The 14,047-nt window shown below is 39.2% G+C and overlaps 1 protein-coding gene across 1 annotated transcript in view; it reads left to right on the top strand.

Annotated features, from left to right (window-relative positions):
• The window catches only part of DGKQ (diacylglycerol kinase theta), a 93,989-nt gene that overhangs the window by 39,781 nt on the left and 40,161 nt on the right, over window positions 1-14,047 (top strand). Inside the window, exons 4-7 of the mRNA XM_017833746.1 lie at window positions 387-472; window positions 1,166-1,291; window positions 2,691-2,844; window positions 6,806-6,874. Coding sequence (XP_017689235.1) covers window positions 387-472; window positions 1,166-1,291; window positions 2,691-2,844; window positions 6,806-6,874 — 435 coding nt within the window. The remainder of the gene's footprint in view (window positions 1-386; window positions 473-1,165; window positions 1,292-2,690; window positions 2,845-6,805; window positions 6,875-14,047) is intronic.

The raw sequence follows: 14,047 nt of genomic DNA, 5'->3' as shown, positions 1-14,047 counted from the left end.
AGTAGTCTTCAGGCACAATTATATTGGAGTAGGCAGCAGTTCCTGTGGAACTGCAAGACAAAGCCAAGCAGTTGTACACATTTAACTTGCTGTATTGGAGGAAATATGACAAGTTCTTCTTATGTGCAAAATTAGCTCAGCCTTTCCTTATACTTGCTACATCTTTTTAACACAGAGCAAGTGGAGCAACACACAGGACAATGCTGATAAACTTCTTTATTGTCTATCTTTGCTGAATGTAAAGAGTGTGAAGGAGTGAAAGTATGGCATGAAAAAGTGGAGGAGTATTGGAGAGATGGAGGCCATGAGGGAGGGAGGGAGGAGGGAGATGCAGAAAACCCTGTGGTTTCCAACCTAAGGAAGTTTTCTTGTTTTTATGCTTTTAGTTTGTGAGCTACATGTGCACACAGACTGTATCCTGTTTGCTTGCAGTGACTGCCGACAGTGTCACCAGGATGGGCACCTGGACCACGTAAGTGCAGATGCCTCTGCAGGGCAAAGTGGTCATGCATTTTTGGTGTGAAAACCTGGGCTAGAGGAGGGGGAGTCTTTCACATGCTGCCAGTTATCAATGCACTTTTATTGGCACACAAAGGAAATGTATGCTTTCAGAATGTCTCACAGACAGCGAAATGAACTTAAATGCTGATATATTCGCGATGCTTTTGAACCCTTGCTGAAAAGTCTGTGCAATACATACAATGTCCCAATTAAAAATTTTTAAAAAATTAAACATCTTCTATTAAAATTTGCATTGCAGAAGCTGGCATGGAACTCTTTTTTCTCTGTGTGTTGAGCTGTTGGCTGCACTGCATCCCTGGCAAACATTATCTTGTCCTGCAGTCTGACAAGGCAAAACTGCCTAGTTTCTTACCTTCCTACAGTAACATACTGCAAAATACTGATATTTCAGGATTTTTTTTAAAGGATTTTTTTTTAGTGGCCTAGGAAGAAAAAACACTGTGATAAGCTTCTGATAATGTTAACAAACTTCTTTTGGCGAAATGTGAGATTGTTCAGATTCCTATTTATCTTGAGAAAAACTTAATGTTCTAGTCTGTGTTACTGTTTCTTCAGAGCTGTTTGAATTGCTGATTTTAAACTTGGATTGAAGATGCTTCTGTATCTGTTTGATGTAATGCTAAGTCATGATGTGTTCCCTCAGGATACTTACCACCACCACTGGAGAGAGGGAAATCTTTCTTCAAGTGCTCGTTGTGAAGTTTGCAAAAAAACCTGTGGGTCTTCTGAGGTGCTCTCTGGCATGAGATGTGAATGGTGTGGCATCCTGGTATGTTGTGCTGTTGCATATATTTGTGGGAACCATATATATAGGTGCATGTGCTTGTTTAAACACTTGATAAAATTTATTTGTACACTGTATGAATATATTTTATGTACACTTTGTAAATACACTTAATTTATATAAATATATATTTATGTGTTAGATGGAAAATCTTCCTCACAGTCATTTTAATATGAGCAACTCTCAAAGTTGCAGTTAAGCTTTATGTAAATCCAGTGGAAGTAAAATTTAGCAGGGGCTAATAAATATGAATTTGTGCTTAGAAGCCTGAAGCCACTTTTTCTGTGTTAAATTAGAATTTCTTTCAAGTCACGTAAATTCTGCAAGGTCAAAGAAAAGACTTACCATTCTAATATGTTTACTCATATTTCAGTATAGAATAGGTCTTAGCCTGTGTGGTTGGGATTTTTCTAAGTTGTCAGTATCAGTTTCTGTGTTTTTCCGTTCATATGACACATGTCTATTTCCTGTGCAAGGTGATGGTGCACTTCAGTAATCTTCATGGAAGCCACAGGTTTTCACATACTGATACACAGTGTGCTGTGTAGATAACAATTGGCCCATCCACTTAATGCCACCTCGTGTTAAAATATGATGAAAGTGCAAAGTAACACCTGATGAGGTGGGAACTGAAAAGTATATGTAATATATCATTAATTTGACACTTAATGCAAGATGAGGTAGTCTATGTAATAATAATTTAAAATAAAACTCTGAGGTTATTCAGTATTTCAGGTAGGATTTGAATATTTTTTTTTCACGTTGTGAGGTTTGTATTTTAATCTGGTTCATGATTTCCGAGGTGGGAGGGGCTGTCTTTGAGAAGAATCTAAGAAATGTAACAGGCTGTATGGCCATAGATACAAAGGTAAGTGTATTCAATAATGGCAGAAGATGTTGCAGCAGTAAAAAGGCAGAAACCAGCCAGTCACATTTTGGAATAAAACTTAAAACACTGTTATCTCTGAATCTGCAAGTGAGTTAAGAGGATACTGCTATTTTCAAGCTATTCAATTTAACCTGTGCACCTTTCCCATTTTGCCCCAGTAAATATCTGTATGGAATGGAAGATTCAGAGTTTGAGACCAAAACTTTAAACTTCTCCATGTTGCTGTATAAAAACCTTCAGTTTTTGATAGACCAGGTTTGTGATCCTTGAAAGTTCTTCACATATTAAGACTTCCCACTGTTGGTTATATAAAAACTGAAATGAACAAATGAAAATCTAGGATGAAAAAACGAGCCATTCATTTCATGAAAGTGATTAACGAAAGATCTATATATGTCCTAACCTGAGTTATGCAATTCCAGTCATATTTTGTTATAAACAGATTTGCTTTCTTTGCGTATCACTTGAGTTCTTAACTGATGCTGTTATTTATAGGCTCATGCTGCTTGCTACATAATTGTCCCACCAGAATGTACCTTTGGAAGATTAAGGAATATGATTCTTCCTCCAAGTTGTGTGCAGTTATTTTCTCGCAACTTCAGCAAATTGCACTGTTTTCGAATATCGGAAAATTTGCAAACCGAATCAGGTAAAAATTTCAACATTGAGTATATTTAACCTAGTGTTGTAATTCACTGAAGCATATTATTGCTAATTTTTACTGGCTTTTGTGGCAGTACTATAACTTCTTGCTATTTATGGGGCAGGTTAGAGGGTTTGAAATGCACGCTGTGTGCAGAAAGGAGAAACTTCTCTTTACTGGTGCAGGGCAATTCGTTAACTGTTCTTGAAACACTAAGTGCACAGAAAGTGAAAAGCTGAAATCGAAAAATCTGTGGTGTGTTATCGTTGCTACACTTATTTGTCATATCATGCATACGGATATTTTGACTTGTCTCTTGAATTAAGCATCTGTCCTTTTAAGATCTTTGTGCTGAAATGAAACCATGTGTCTAGCCAGGGTAATGTTCTGCTGCCATCTAGAGTGAATGTTGAACAGCTCTTAAGAACGAGAGAATTCTTTTTTAAGTATTTTCCAGTTACTGAAGTATTTTCCAATTTATATTTTGGTTATTATGCTCTTGTAAAGCCTTTTTTTTTTAGTGCCTAAATACAATAGGAAAGGAAATAAAAGGTAGGCAAAATAATAGCTCACAAAAATTAAATATTTTCAACTGCACTTTTCTCAACCTGACAGGTTGCTCTTGAGCTTTCTGCTTGGAACATGTAGGTTTGGTTTTGTGCAGGGGAGCTGGTTGCTAGGAAGAGCCATGTGTTCTCATGTGCAGAAGCTATGGCAGGAGTCCTGTTTCTGCATAAACTGCATGACCCTGGGTCTGCGTGACCCAGATACACTGAATGGACCTACAAAAGTGCCCTGGCAGAGAGGAGGCGTTAGCTTGCTTTTGTGGATTGTTTTTTTTTCAGTGACTTATTTTTCTTGTTAGTGAATTTGCTTGCTAGTGGGAGAAGGTGAAGTACAGCACCCACTTGAAAGTCATGGAATTTTAATGCTTCCAGCATAAGAAATAACAGAAATTAAACAGTCTGGATGGGCTTGATTTTGCTGGAAGACTCGTTTTGAACTTTGATTCAGGTCTATTGTTAGATATTTCGCAAGTGTCCCAAAACTTAAGTGACAATAAGGATGTGTTATTATTACTAACAAAAGTTAAATCACAAACCTCTTAGATAGTCTTTTGGTATGATTTTTCTGATGTTAACTAAGTTTATCTTTTAAACAGTGGTATGCTCTTTTAATATGTCAGAATTAAACTTTCTCACTTTTTAATTTTTAAAGCACCTCTAAATAACAGTTTAATACAGAGCTTCTTGAGTGAAAGAACCCAAGTTATAGCAGCATCTTCTAGTCCCTTTCTTCAGTATTTTAAGTGATGGAAGAAGGTTTTCCATTTCAGGACTTAAGCTACATGCTAAGTATGTGAGATTATGTTATCTGTATTCAAGGTTTTTTAAAGTAATAATATTTTTTTGTATTTCTTTAGTCAAAATGTGTGTCTTGTAATTTGAATTGAGAAAATGCAGCCATTAACTGGTGGTCAGAAGCAGACACACAGAGATGGAGATGTATTCACTAACTTAATTTGTGCCATTTCCAGTGATTTAGTATGATACGAAGGAATCCTTTTACACCATTCACGTCTTGCTGAGCCTTGCTGGAGTTTTGCCATTCTCAGTCATCTGCTGGAAATCTGTCTGAAAGTGTCTGCAGGTCCCCACCAAAAGCACCAAATACATGGCTATATGGTCTTTTTCTCTGCCCAGATTCTTCCTCAAAGGTGGAGCCAAGAATTGTCTTAAACTAATTCTCACATCATCTGTGTCAAGGAAACTCAGTGCTCTGGCCTCGTGGTCCTTCTTGTTACCCATGTTCACAGAACAAACCTGCATTTTCTTCCAAAAACCCTCTAGCTCCTGGCATGTGCTGAGTTAGTGAGATGTGTAATGAGTCCAGCAGCTCCCTAACACTCTGTTAGGATGCGTTTGATGCTCCTTTGAGCACAAAACAGCTCAGGACAGCTGCCCCAGGAACTGCTGCTGCTTCTCCAAGTGAAGGCATAGGCTCTGGGTGGCAAATCACAGATCTCAAAGATTGTGTGCCTGTTAGGGATGTTTCAGGGGAGCAAAGTGCTCCTCTGTTGGAGAATAATTAGCACTTCTGTGGGACCTGTTGTGGAAGCACACTTGTTCAGAAGCTCTCACGTTCAGAAGGGGCATGCTCAGAGGGTGCTCTTTTATTGCCACAGCTGACCAAGGGCATCACTCAGATTATCCTGAAAAGACCAGTCTGAGGTACCAAACAAGTGTTGGCAGTTGCCTGGATGAGTTAAGTGCTGCAGGCATAGCTCTTCCCATGATGGTGTTCAGGAAGTGCCAGTTGCCTTGTCCCATGCAGTGAATGAGCACATACATCATCCTTGACCTGCTGGGGACCATTTGTCCAGACTGCCTTTGCCACTGCATAAATGCTGAGCCTCATGTCCAGCATCTCTATGCTTTTCAAAACTCTTGAACTACCAGGGGAAGCAATGGTAGTTATCTCCGCTTCCTACATCTGACTCCCATCTCAGTGAATTTCAAAATAAGTCATTGAACTTCACTGGAATAGTTTCAAGATGCTGTTAGTATACATATCCCTACTATCCTGATTGAATGAGAAAGAGTAACAAAACGTGTCAGCTTCTTCCCATCTAAACTGAGAAGAGGGTTGGGAGCAATCAGGAGCAGTGATTTCTTATTGTTGTATTTACTTACTCTTTTTTTAACCTGATTTTGTCTGAAGTGAAATTCAAGAGGGCATTCAGCTTCCTTTTATTTCAGGGTATTTCAAACCCATACTGTCTAAATTTCTCTCCAATTTGAAACTTGATCTGTTTGTCAGCTGTAACAGGGAAAGTATTTCAACACTTCTTTTCTATTTTAAAAGCCCCAGCCCAAAAGCATTATTGTTGGTCTTTCTTGCAGTCACTTAAATCAATACATAAATGTTCAGTAAGTTACCTGTTGTCAGGACTCCTGCCTAGCAACCTTCTTGACATGCTGTGATTCTGGTTCTTTGAAGGTTTCCCTGCTTTGGTATTTTGACTTCCCCAGTACCTCTTTTGCTCTGAAGATCTGTCTTTACCGATTTGATTTTATTATTTCATTCTTGTTTTGTGCTTTGATTTCCTGCTTTCTCCCTCAGCTGCAAGGCATAGGTTTTTTTAAGGGTGTTGCCTGCCTTATATCTTTTGAGAGCTTTGCCTGCATCCGAATCAAGACTGACTGGGAGTTTCAGTGGGTGTGGGTAATACCATTATATGATAAGCACACCAAGTTGACTTGTGTTGCACGCTACTGCTACCCTTAGAGAAGAAAAACTGATAATGTTTGGATTTGCACTGGCCTTCTTGTATGGCCCTGAGTGTCAGGAATGAGAATGTAGTCAGCTTGTTACCTTCAGAAGCAAATGTTCATAGCATTTATTTTAATCTTAGCGTTTTATGTGTAATTTTACAGGGTGCATTATTAGCTGACAAGTTAGCTCCCAGCTTTCAGTGAGAGTGATGAGCTGCTGTCAAAGTCCTCTTCTGGAGAACAGCAATTTCTTCCTCTTTGTGTGTCTGCAGATTTATTTTTCAGTTGTGGAAATTACTTACACCTGTATTTCTGACTGTAAGGCTGTTGCTGCAGTTCCTGGATTGATTTGGTGATTGAAAACTTAATGGAAACCATATATACTTCAGTCATAGATAAACACTGCAGCTTTAGAAAGGGATGAAATGCAGTAGTTGCAATATTAAAGCTAATCGTAGAAGGATCTCAGGTATGCCTTCACTGTAGTTACATGGCAATGCAGATTTGGGTTTTTCAATGCTGTTTTTATTGTATTAATTACTATAGGTAGAAAAAGAAAGTGTGCTTTTCTGTCTGAATCCTTTTGTGCTAGCTTGTTTGGTGGAAATTGCTCTTAAATGACAAGCACCTTTTCCCTCCCCCGTAGTTCAAATTGACAGAAATCCTTTCTTTAAATGTTTCTGTTTTCACAGATGAAGATGATGATGTTGATGGTTCAACACAGGGATCAGCAAAAGATGTCCAGATTTCAACGGATTCAAGTAAGCACAATTTTAGTAAGTGGTGAATAGTCACCCATTCCAGTCCTTATTCATATAATCTTAACTTGTATTGCCTTATGACAAAATATTAAATGCCTATTTTTCTAATGCTGGGTTTTAATTTGAGGTCCAAAGTTTTAGTCCAACACATTTATCCAAGGCCTTACAAATATCTTACTGCTATTTTCAACTGGTGGATGGGCATAATTGATAATCTGTTTATTATCCTGACAAAGAAGTCATTTCTCTCACCTTGGTAACTGAAGAAAGAAAACGTGATGTTAACAACCTGTAGAGATAAGCAACTAATTTAAAGGGCAGACAAAGCCTTTTCTTTCAAAGCCTTTTGCTTTTAGAATTACTGGATCCAAATCTTACTAAAGACACCAGGTGGATTTTTTTTTTTTTTTTTTTAGTTGGGCATGTTGCAGTAATCAGGATTGAGACAGCCTAGTTGCTTCCTGTTTGGTTAAAGTCTTAAACAACTCTGCAGAGCTGCCTGGGGTTGGTATCAGCCAAACTCCTAGTTTTCAGGAAATGAAGTAAAACCACAATTTAAGGGCATCCTACCCCCACATACATATTAGTAACTAGAACAACATGGTGCTTGCTACCTAATGTAGCTGCGTGGATTGTTGTAAAAAAGGAAATTTCAAATCAATATTTATTTTTTTTTTTAATCCTAAAGTTCTTACAAAATTAGGAGGATAATTGTGCAAATGCTATCTGGATTTAAAAAAAATTCAGCTCAGTAAATAATTCAGTTATGGAAGTGATCTCAAGCATCCTCTTATTTCACTTTTTAAAATTTGAAACCAGTGTCTCCTAATGATTCTAAGTAATGATTCACCACCATGCTTCCTTGTTGTGGGAAAAGGCTCTGACTAACTGCAGTTTATCTAAGAAACTTTCACTTTTTCCAGTGTTTTGAGTGGCTTAAGTGGTTGAGTGTGAGGACTTTGACATTTCAACAACTAAGCCTATTTCCCTATTGACTGTCAAAAAGAAAAAAATTAAGTATCCAGATATTCAGCTGGATTGATTGAAAGTACTAGTACAGGCCAATTCAGCTTTAGTTTAGCCTTCCCAAAAGAAGGGGAAAGATGTGAAAATTTGGGGAAGGATGCAAACTTCAGAATGTCATTTGTTCACATACACTGTCTGTCTTTGGACTGGAGAAAGCAGCAGTAGATGGTACATTTTCAAGGCTCGTGTAAAGCCAGTACTTGTGTTTTAAATAGAACAGTGACATTAAAAATATTGCTTCCCCTTAATGTGTTTTCACAAAACATAAGACAATGCAGGGCCCAGCAACTTTGCTATTATTTAGAAAGCTCAGTAATAACCATACTGACAAAAAGAGTCAGAAATAGCATTTAATGATAAGACAGGACAGACTGTGGTGATCAGATGCAAGGCAGATGCCATGCAGTACCAATGAGCAACCTCTTTAAATGTGACCAGCTTCCTTTATCTCCTTATCCCAGTACTTTCCCATACTTCTTTCCCAAACCACCTTGATCTCTCATTTCCCCTGCCTTTGGTTCCTCTCCTAAACTTCCCCTAACAACTCTTAATACCGCACCAGAATGCTTTTCACAGGCATCTCATATAGCCCTACCACCTGAACAACCTCCTTGGTCAGTGAGGTGACTCCCAGAACTTCCCCTGTGGACTCATCTGGGAAGTGCCACCCCCAGACCATGGGATTGAGGACCTTGAGTCAGCTCAGGACGTGGCTTCTCTGATAACTTACCTGATAAAGTTATTAGGGGTCACCTTGTAGCTATTGTGCTTTTGTGCCTGTCTGTGTGTATAAAGTCATAACCTATCGAATTAAACACGAGTGACACGGTTGTAGTGGGCTGGACCTCTTCCACCTGTCTCTAGATAATAAATATTATAAATTTTGTTACATTTGTATAATAGGAGTCCAGAGGAAGCTGCTCATTAGCTTCTGTGTGTTGACTCAGTACCTTTGCCACATCTTTTGCAATGTTACCATGCTCTCCCTCGGGAGTGCCTGAACTCAGTTATATTCCAGAATATTGTAACTTTTCTTAATTCCAGCTCTTTGTGTTTTAGGGGTGCATACTTTTAAAAATAGTGAAAAACAAGTCAGAAGAAATTGAATAATATTGGTATGTGAAGACATGCTTTTTCCATAGGAAAGAAGCCAGTAGAAAAGGGTGCAAAGCCTGTAGACTAATACTGGAAGAAGATTTGAATTAGTGGTCTGCATTCCCTTTTGTTTCTTTCTGTTGTAATGGGCTTGTTGAGTGAAGCGTAAAGTTAAAAGATCTAAATCTTAATTTTGGGGGCTTAAATATGTTAAATCAACCATGAAATTTAGTCTACCAAGATACTGAAACCAAAAGCACAAAATTAACACAGATTTAATAGGCACATGGAGCAGGTTTGGAAAAGGACTCTCCCTGCCCTGTGAGTCTCTCAGCACTCACTGGCTCCATGTGAACTGTCCGATTCAGTGAGTGTCTGTCTCACACAGGACAAAATTCAGCCATCCAGAGAAAACCTGTTCTGGAGGAGGTTTTTAGAGAAATCTCTTTGAGGGAAGAAATGGGGACTGCAGTGTTGTCAGCAAACATAGGTTTCACAGCACGTCCTTCCACATCCTCAGTTTTGCCCTGACGAGTAAGAGATAAAATGGTTTTGTGTTAGATAGACCCAAGTCACTGGCTTAGAGCTTGCTTATGTCTTGTCTCAAACCTGCTGACAGCGCAGGGGAGACCTTCACTGTAGACCTGCAAGCAGGAACAAACTGTTTTCTGGAAGAAGGAAAGACAGCATATGGGGAGGGATTTTCCCTGTAAAGATACTTGGAAAAATGTTCAGCTTTCATAAGAAGGGTCACTGTGTTCTGCTCTAACTGCTTACAGATAACATGTCACATTTTTCTCTGAAACATGATTTGAGTGGATTTGAAGCTGGTGAAACCAGATCGAGTGGTGATACATATGGCAGATGCTTGGAGAAGCTCTAAAAAGCAAGAGGAGAAGGGTGAAGAAGTGGCAACCAGAATGGGAGGATGGCTGTTAATGCAGATTTGTGCTTCACAATTGTCTTGAAAGTAGGGGAGTTTGAGCTGCTTATGAAAACAAGTTAAGAGAAGGGACACACCTGCAAATAGCTCTCCTGGAAGATGAAGAGCTGGAGAAAGCAAGAACCTAGGATTCTGAAAGACTGTCTTCAAGGCCAATAAGAGAAAAAATACACAGTTCTTAAAAAGCTTAATGCTGCCTTGTAGCTTATGAATACTAATACTGAAATAAACCAAAATTTGTTAGTCCACTGTTGTAATATGAAGCAGCAGTAGAGAAGGAGAGCAGAAAGCATGTGGATAACAGAAGTTTTGTTTGGAAGAATGGTTCTTGTTAATCTGTGTTGCTAGAATTTAGCCTTTTAAGAGTGATTTTCACCAATAGGTTTTTGGTGTAGACCTCTAGCTTTCTTCAGTGGCAAAAATATTCAGGACTGCATCGTTTTCCTGTCTCACTCTCAAGCCACATATAAGTCTTTTCAGAAGCCATGTCCTGTCTGTGGGGATTTGGAAGTCAAAGGGAACATGAACTTTGGACTCATCAAATGCTGTTTATCCTTTTCCCAGGAAGACTTGGTATCTTAGCCTCCAAAATCAAATTCCATAATTTGGTAAATTATGCCTGAGGTTGACCTTTTGTAGTTATTTCCCCTTGAAAAGCATGAATAACAGGTTATTTTCAGCTCAGTATCACATGCTAAGAAAGAAATTAATGTGTTTTTCAGGAGAAAGTCCTGATACTGTGTAGTCTAATCCAACAGGAAAAGATAAGACACTTACCAGTGAAGTGTCAGTATTGCAAAACAGGGAGTAACTCCTTTAAATACCAAAATTTGATATGTGCATCTGTTGCATATTAGCCTGAGTTTGTTATTTTTAATATATATACTAAGTAGGGGTATGTAGACTTCATGTCTGTAATTGGATCATTTTCTAATATTTAAAAATTGCAACAGGTGGAAGAAAAGGCCTTATCTAACTTTAGAAGTGGTTATAGTTGATCTTCTTGCCAAGGCTAGTTAGACAAATCAGACTGCCATGAGACACCCCTTGACTTACATGTGTTGGATGTGCTCTTCACATCCCCACTTCAGTGGGGAAGTGTCCTTCTAGATGACTAGTTGCAGTATTTAGCTGTTTGTTCTTTTGTTAATGTTAATACAAGCTTCCCAGAAGCTTGTATGCAAGCAAGCCATCTTTCATCAGGTTGCAGTAAGTGTCCCTTGTGAGGACAGTGACAAAGTTGAACATGATTTCTGTTTTGTGTGATGGATACCAGATTACCTTAAGGAAACAGGGCTGAGCATAAATGTGTATTTAGCTAAGGAATGTGCTTGAGCTTAGGACACTACTACTGCTCTGTAGATCTAAACTTCTCCTTGTAAACCAGTTTTATATATAAGAGTCAAGCCAGCTTTTTGAAACATTCGACTGGCCTTAAGACACAGAGAGCTCATAAAAAATTCTCCAGTTAAAATTGCTAGGGATTCTGTCGTGCCAGCTAGTATCTCATAAGAGCAGACTACAAAGGCACTTCGAATGAAAACATGTACTAGAACTTGGATGAATGTTTTTATTCTCAGATGGTTGTCTACCCTCTGGATTGCTAGAGATAACAGTGGAGATTTTGATAATGTTATTAAAGTCCATACTCAGAACATCAGTTGTGCTGTCAGTAACCAGTGTTTGCTGTGTTTTTTCAAGTTGTGTTAGCTCTAAAGAAGGTCACATAGGACACAGTGTGTCTTTGTTAAAGTTTGTCTATGCTACAGTTACCATGGTGATCACTCTGGCAAAAATCTGTTTCTAAAAGATTTTCACTTTATCTGGCATAAATCTAGCAGAGTTTAGAGGGGTGGATCTTCTGAGGCATGCTATAGTCTCAATGGAATGGCAGTAGAGTTTCAAGGGTACTTTAGAAGTAAAAGTTGATGGTATTTAAATCTTTCTTATATTGTGACTAAAAAGAATTTGACAGAAGCAACCACTGCATAGATAATTGGAGAACTGAAAATCCAAATTCAACTGGTAATACTACTTTTCATGTTAACAAAAATACTTTTAAAAGTCACAGTGTGTCATACCATATGTCCCAAACTCACTTCTCCAGTAGCATTATTCATTTCCATTGCTGTAAAGAGTGTACATTGCACATGGAAATTTTGTCGTTATTTTCCTTAAACAGACATAAAAAGTTTCAGCTAACTACTTTCAAAAGAGTACTGAGGGATAGTCATATTGGAAAGAAGAAATTAGAGATGTGCTTCCAAAGGTCATTCTTCTTGACAGGGGCCAGAAGTAAACCTGCACAACCAGAAGCCCAAAGATCTGTAATGTTGTAGATACTGTGTAGAAAGAAGGGAATTTTTTTTTTTGTCCTTCAGTTTGGCTTTCATGTAGGATTTAGCTGTTTTCCTTCCTGCTTAAACCCTTTGTGCTTTCGTATCAATGTCCAAGAGAAAAACAGTAACAAGGACCTGTGCTGGGACCAGACTGTTTATTATCTTCATCAGTGACAAATAGTGGGATTGAGTGCACTCTCAGTAAGTTTGTGGATGACACCACGCTGAGTGGTGCAGGTGCACCAGAGGGAAGGGGTGCCCTACAGAGGGACCCTGACAGGCTTGAGGAGTGGGCCCACATGCAAACCTCATGAAGTTCAACAATTGGGACAACTGCAAGGTGCTGCACCTGGGCTGGGGCAGCCCCCGGTATCAATACAGGCTGGGGGATGAAGGGATCAAGAGCAGCCCTGCCAAGAAGGACTTTGGGGTGCTGGAGGATGAAAAATTGAATGCAACTCAACAGTGTGCACTTGCAGCCCAAGAAGCCAGCTGCATCCAGGGCTGCATCTAAAGCAGCATGGCCAGCAGGACAAGGAATGGGATTCCGCCCCTCTGTTCCAGTATCATGAGACCCCACCTGGAACACTGCATCCAGCTCTGCAATCCTCAGCACAGGAAGGACATTGACCTGTCAGAGTGAGTCCATAGGAGACCACCAAGATCATTAGAGGGATGGAACACCCCCTCTAAGAGCTAAGAGGGAGGCTAAGAGAGCTGGGGTGGTTCAGCCTGGAGAAGGGAAGGCTCTAGGGGCACCTTATTGCAGCCTGTCAATACTTAAAGGGGGCTTTAAGTGAGAAGACTTTGGAGGATGGGAGGTTTTACTGGTGACTACTTAGCTGTGTAATGGGTTCTTTGTTACCTAGTGGTATCGTCCTTGTACACACATTGTGCCATGCCCAGTGGAATTGTTAGTGAAGAAAGGCCATAAGAAGTGAACGAGTCTACATAGAAAAAGAAGTCCAAGTGTAGCTTTCACATCTCAAAATAAAGAGACATAAGTGTCATGAGAATTAAGGTAGAAGGATTTTTCTTTGAGGGGTAATCTCATTTTAAAAGGACTGCTTTCAAACACAGTATTAGATGAACCTTTAGTTCTGTGGTGTCTGCTTTTGAGCGACTGAAGTTGCAGAATGTGCACTGAAAACAGGAATAAGATTAGACACAGTGTGCATTCAGGTGGTTCGAGAAGGGTAGCACTGAAGTGTCCTTGCAAAGTAGTTATTCACTGCAGTCTTGCCTCATACCCTGCCACTGCAGCATTGAGGTACCCCATGATGCACATTTCTGCCTGGGAGTCTTGCTTGCTTTCTTCAGCCATCGGTTTAGAGGTGATTTGGTGGTTTTGTTCTGCCAGTTACAGCTCTCCTTTTTAATCCTTCTATGGCAAATGGTAGTTGGCTCATATGTTCCATTGAACCTAAATGCCGATGTTATTTTAGAGGAAAAGTATTTTATTCTGTACTACAAAGTATTTCCAAGCTGTAAGAAAGTAGACTCCAGCATGTAATGGATCTCCTTTACCATGTTAACAGACTGCATGATTAACCAGTCATGTAGGCATTGCAGCTGGTGTATGAGGCTTTCACTTAATATTTCTAACATCTCAAGACTGCCAGTGATAGCTTCTAGTGATTTTATTACTTTGTGATGAATGCAGGTGTACAGATTTATTATGAGATCAGAATCTGTAACATTGTGCTATGTATACAAAGAGTGACTTCTGTTAACAGTTCAGTCCAACACTGCAATAAGAAGGGCAGATTC

This window comes from Lepidothrix coronata, unplaced genomic scaffold (assembly GCF_001604755.1).
Source record: "Lepidothrix coronata isolate B3197 unplaced genomic scaffold, Lepidothrix_coronata-1.0 Scaffold220, whole genome shotgun sequence".
Taxonomy (NCBI): Eukaryota; Metazoa; Chordata; class Aves; order Passeriformes; family Pipridae; genus Lepidothrix; species Lepidothrix coronata.
This window is presented reverse-complemented; position numbering and strand designations above follow the sequence as displayed.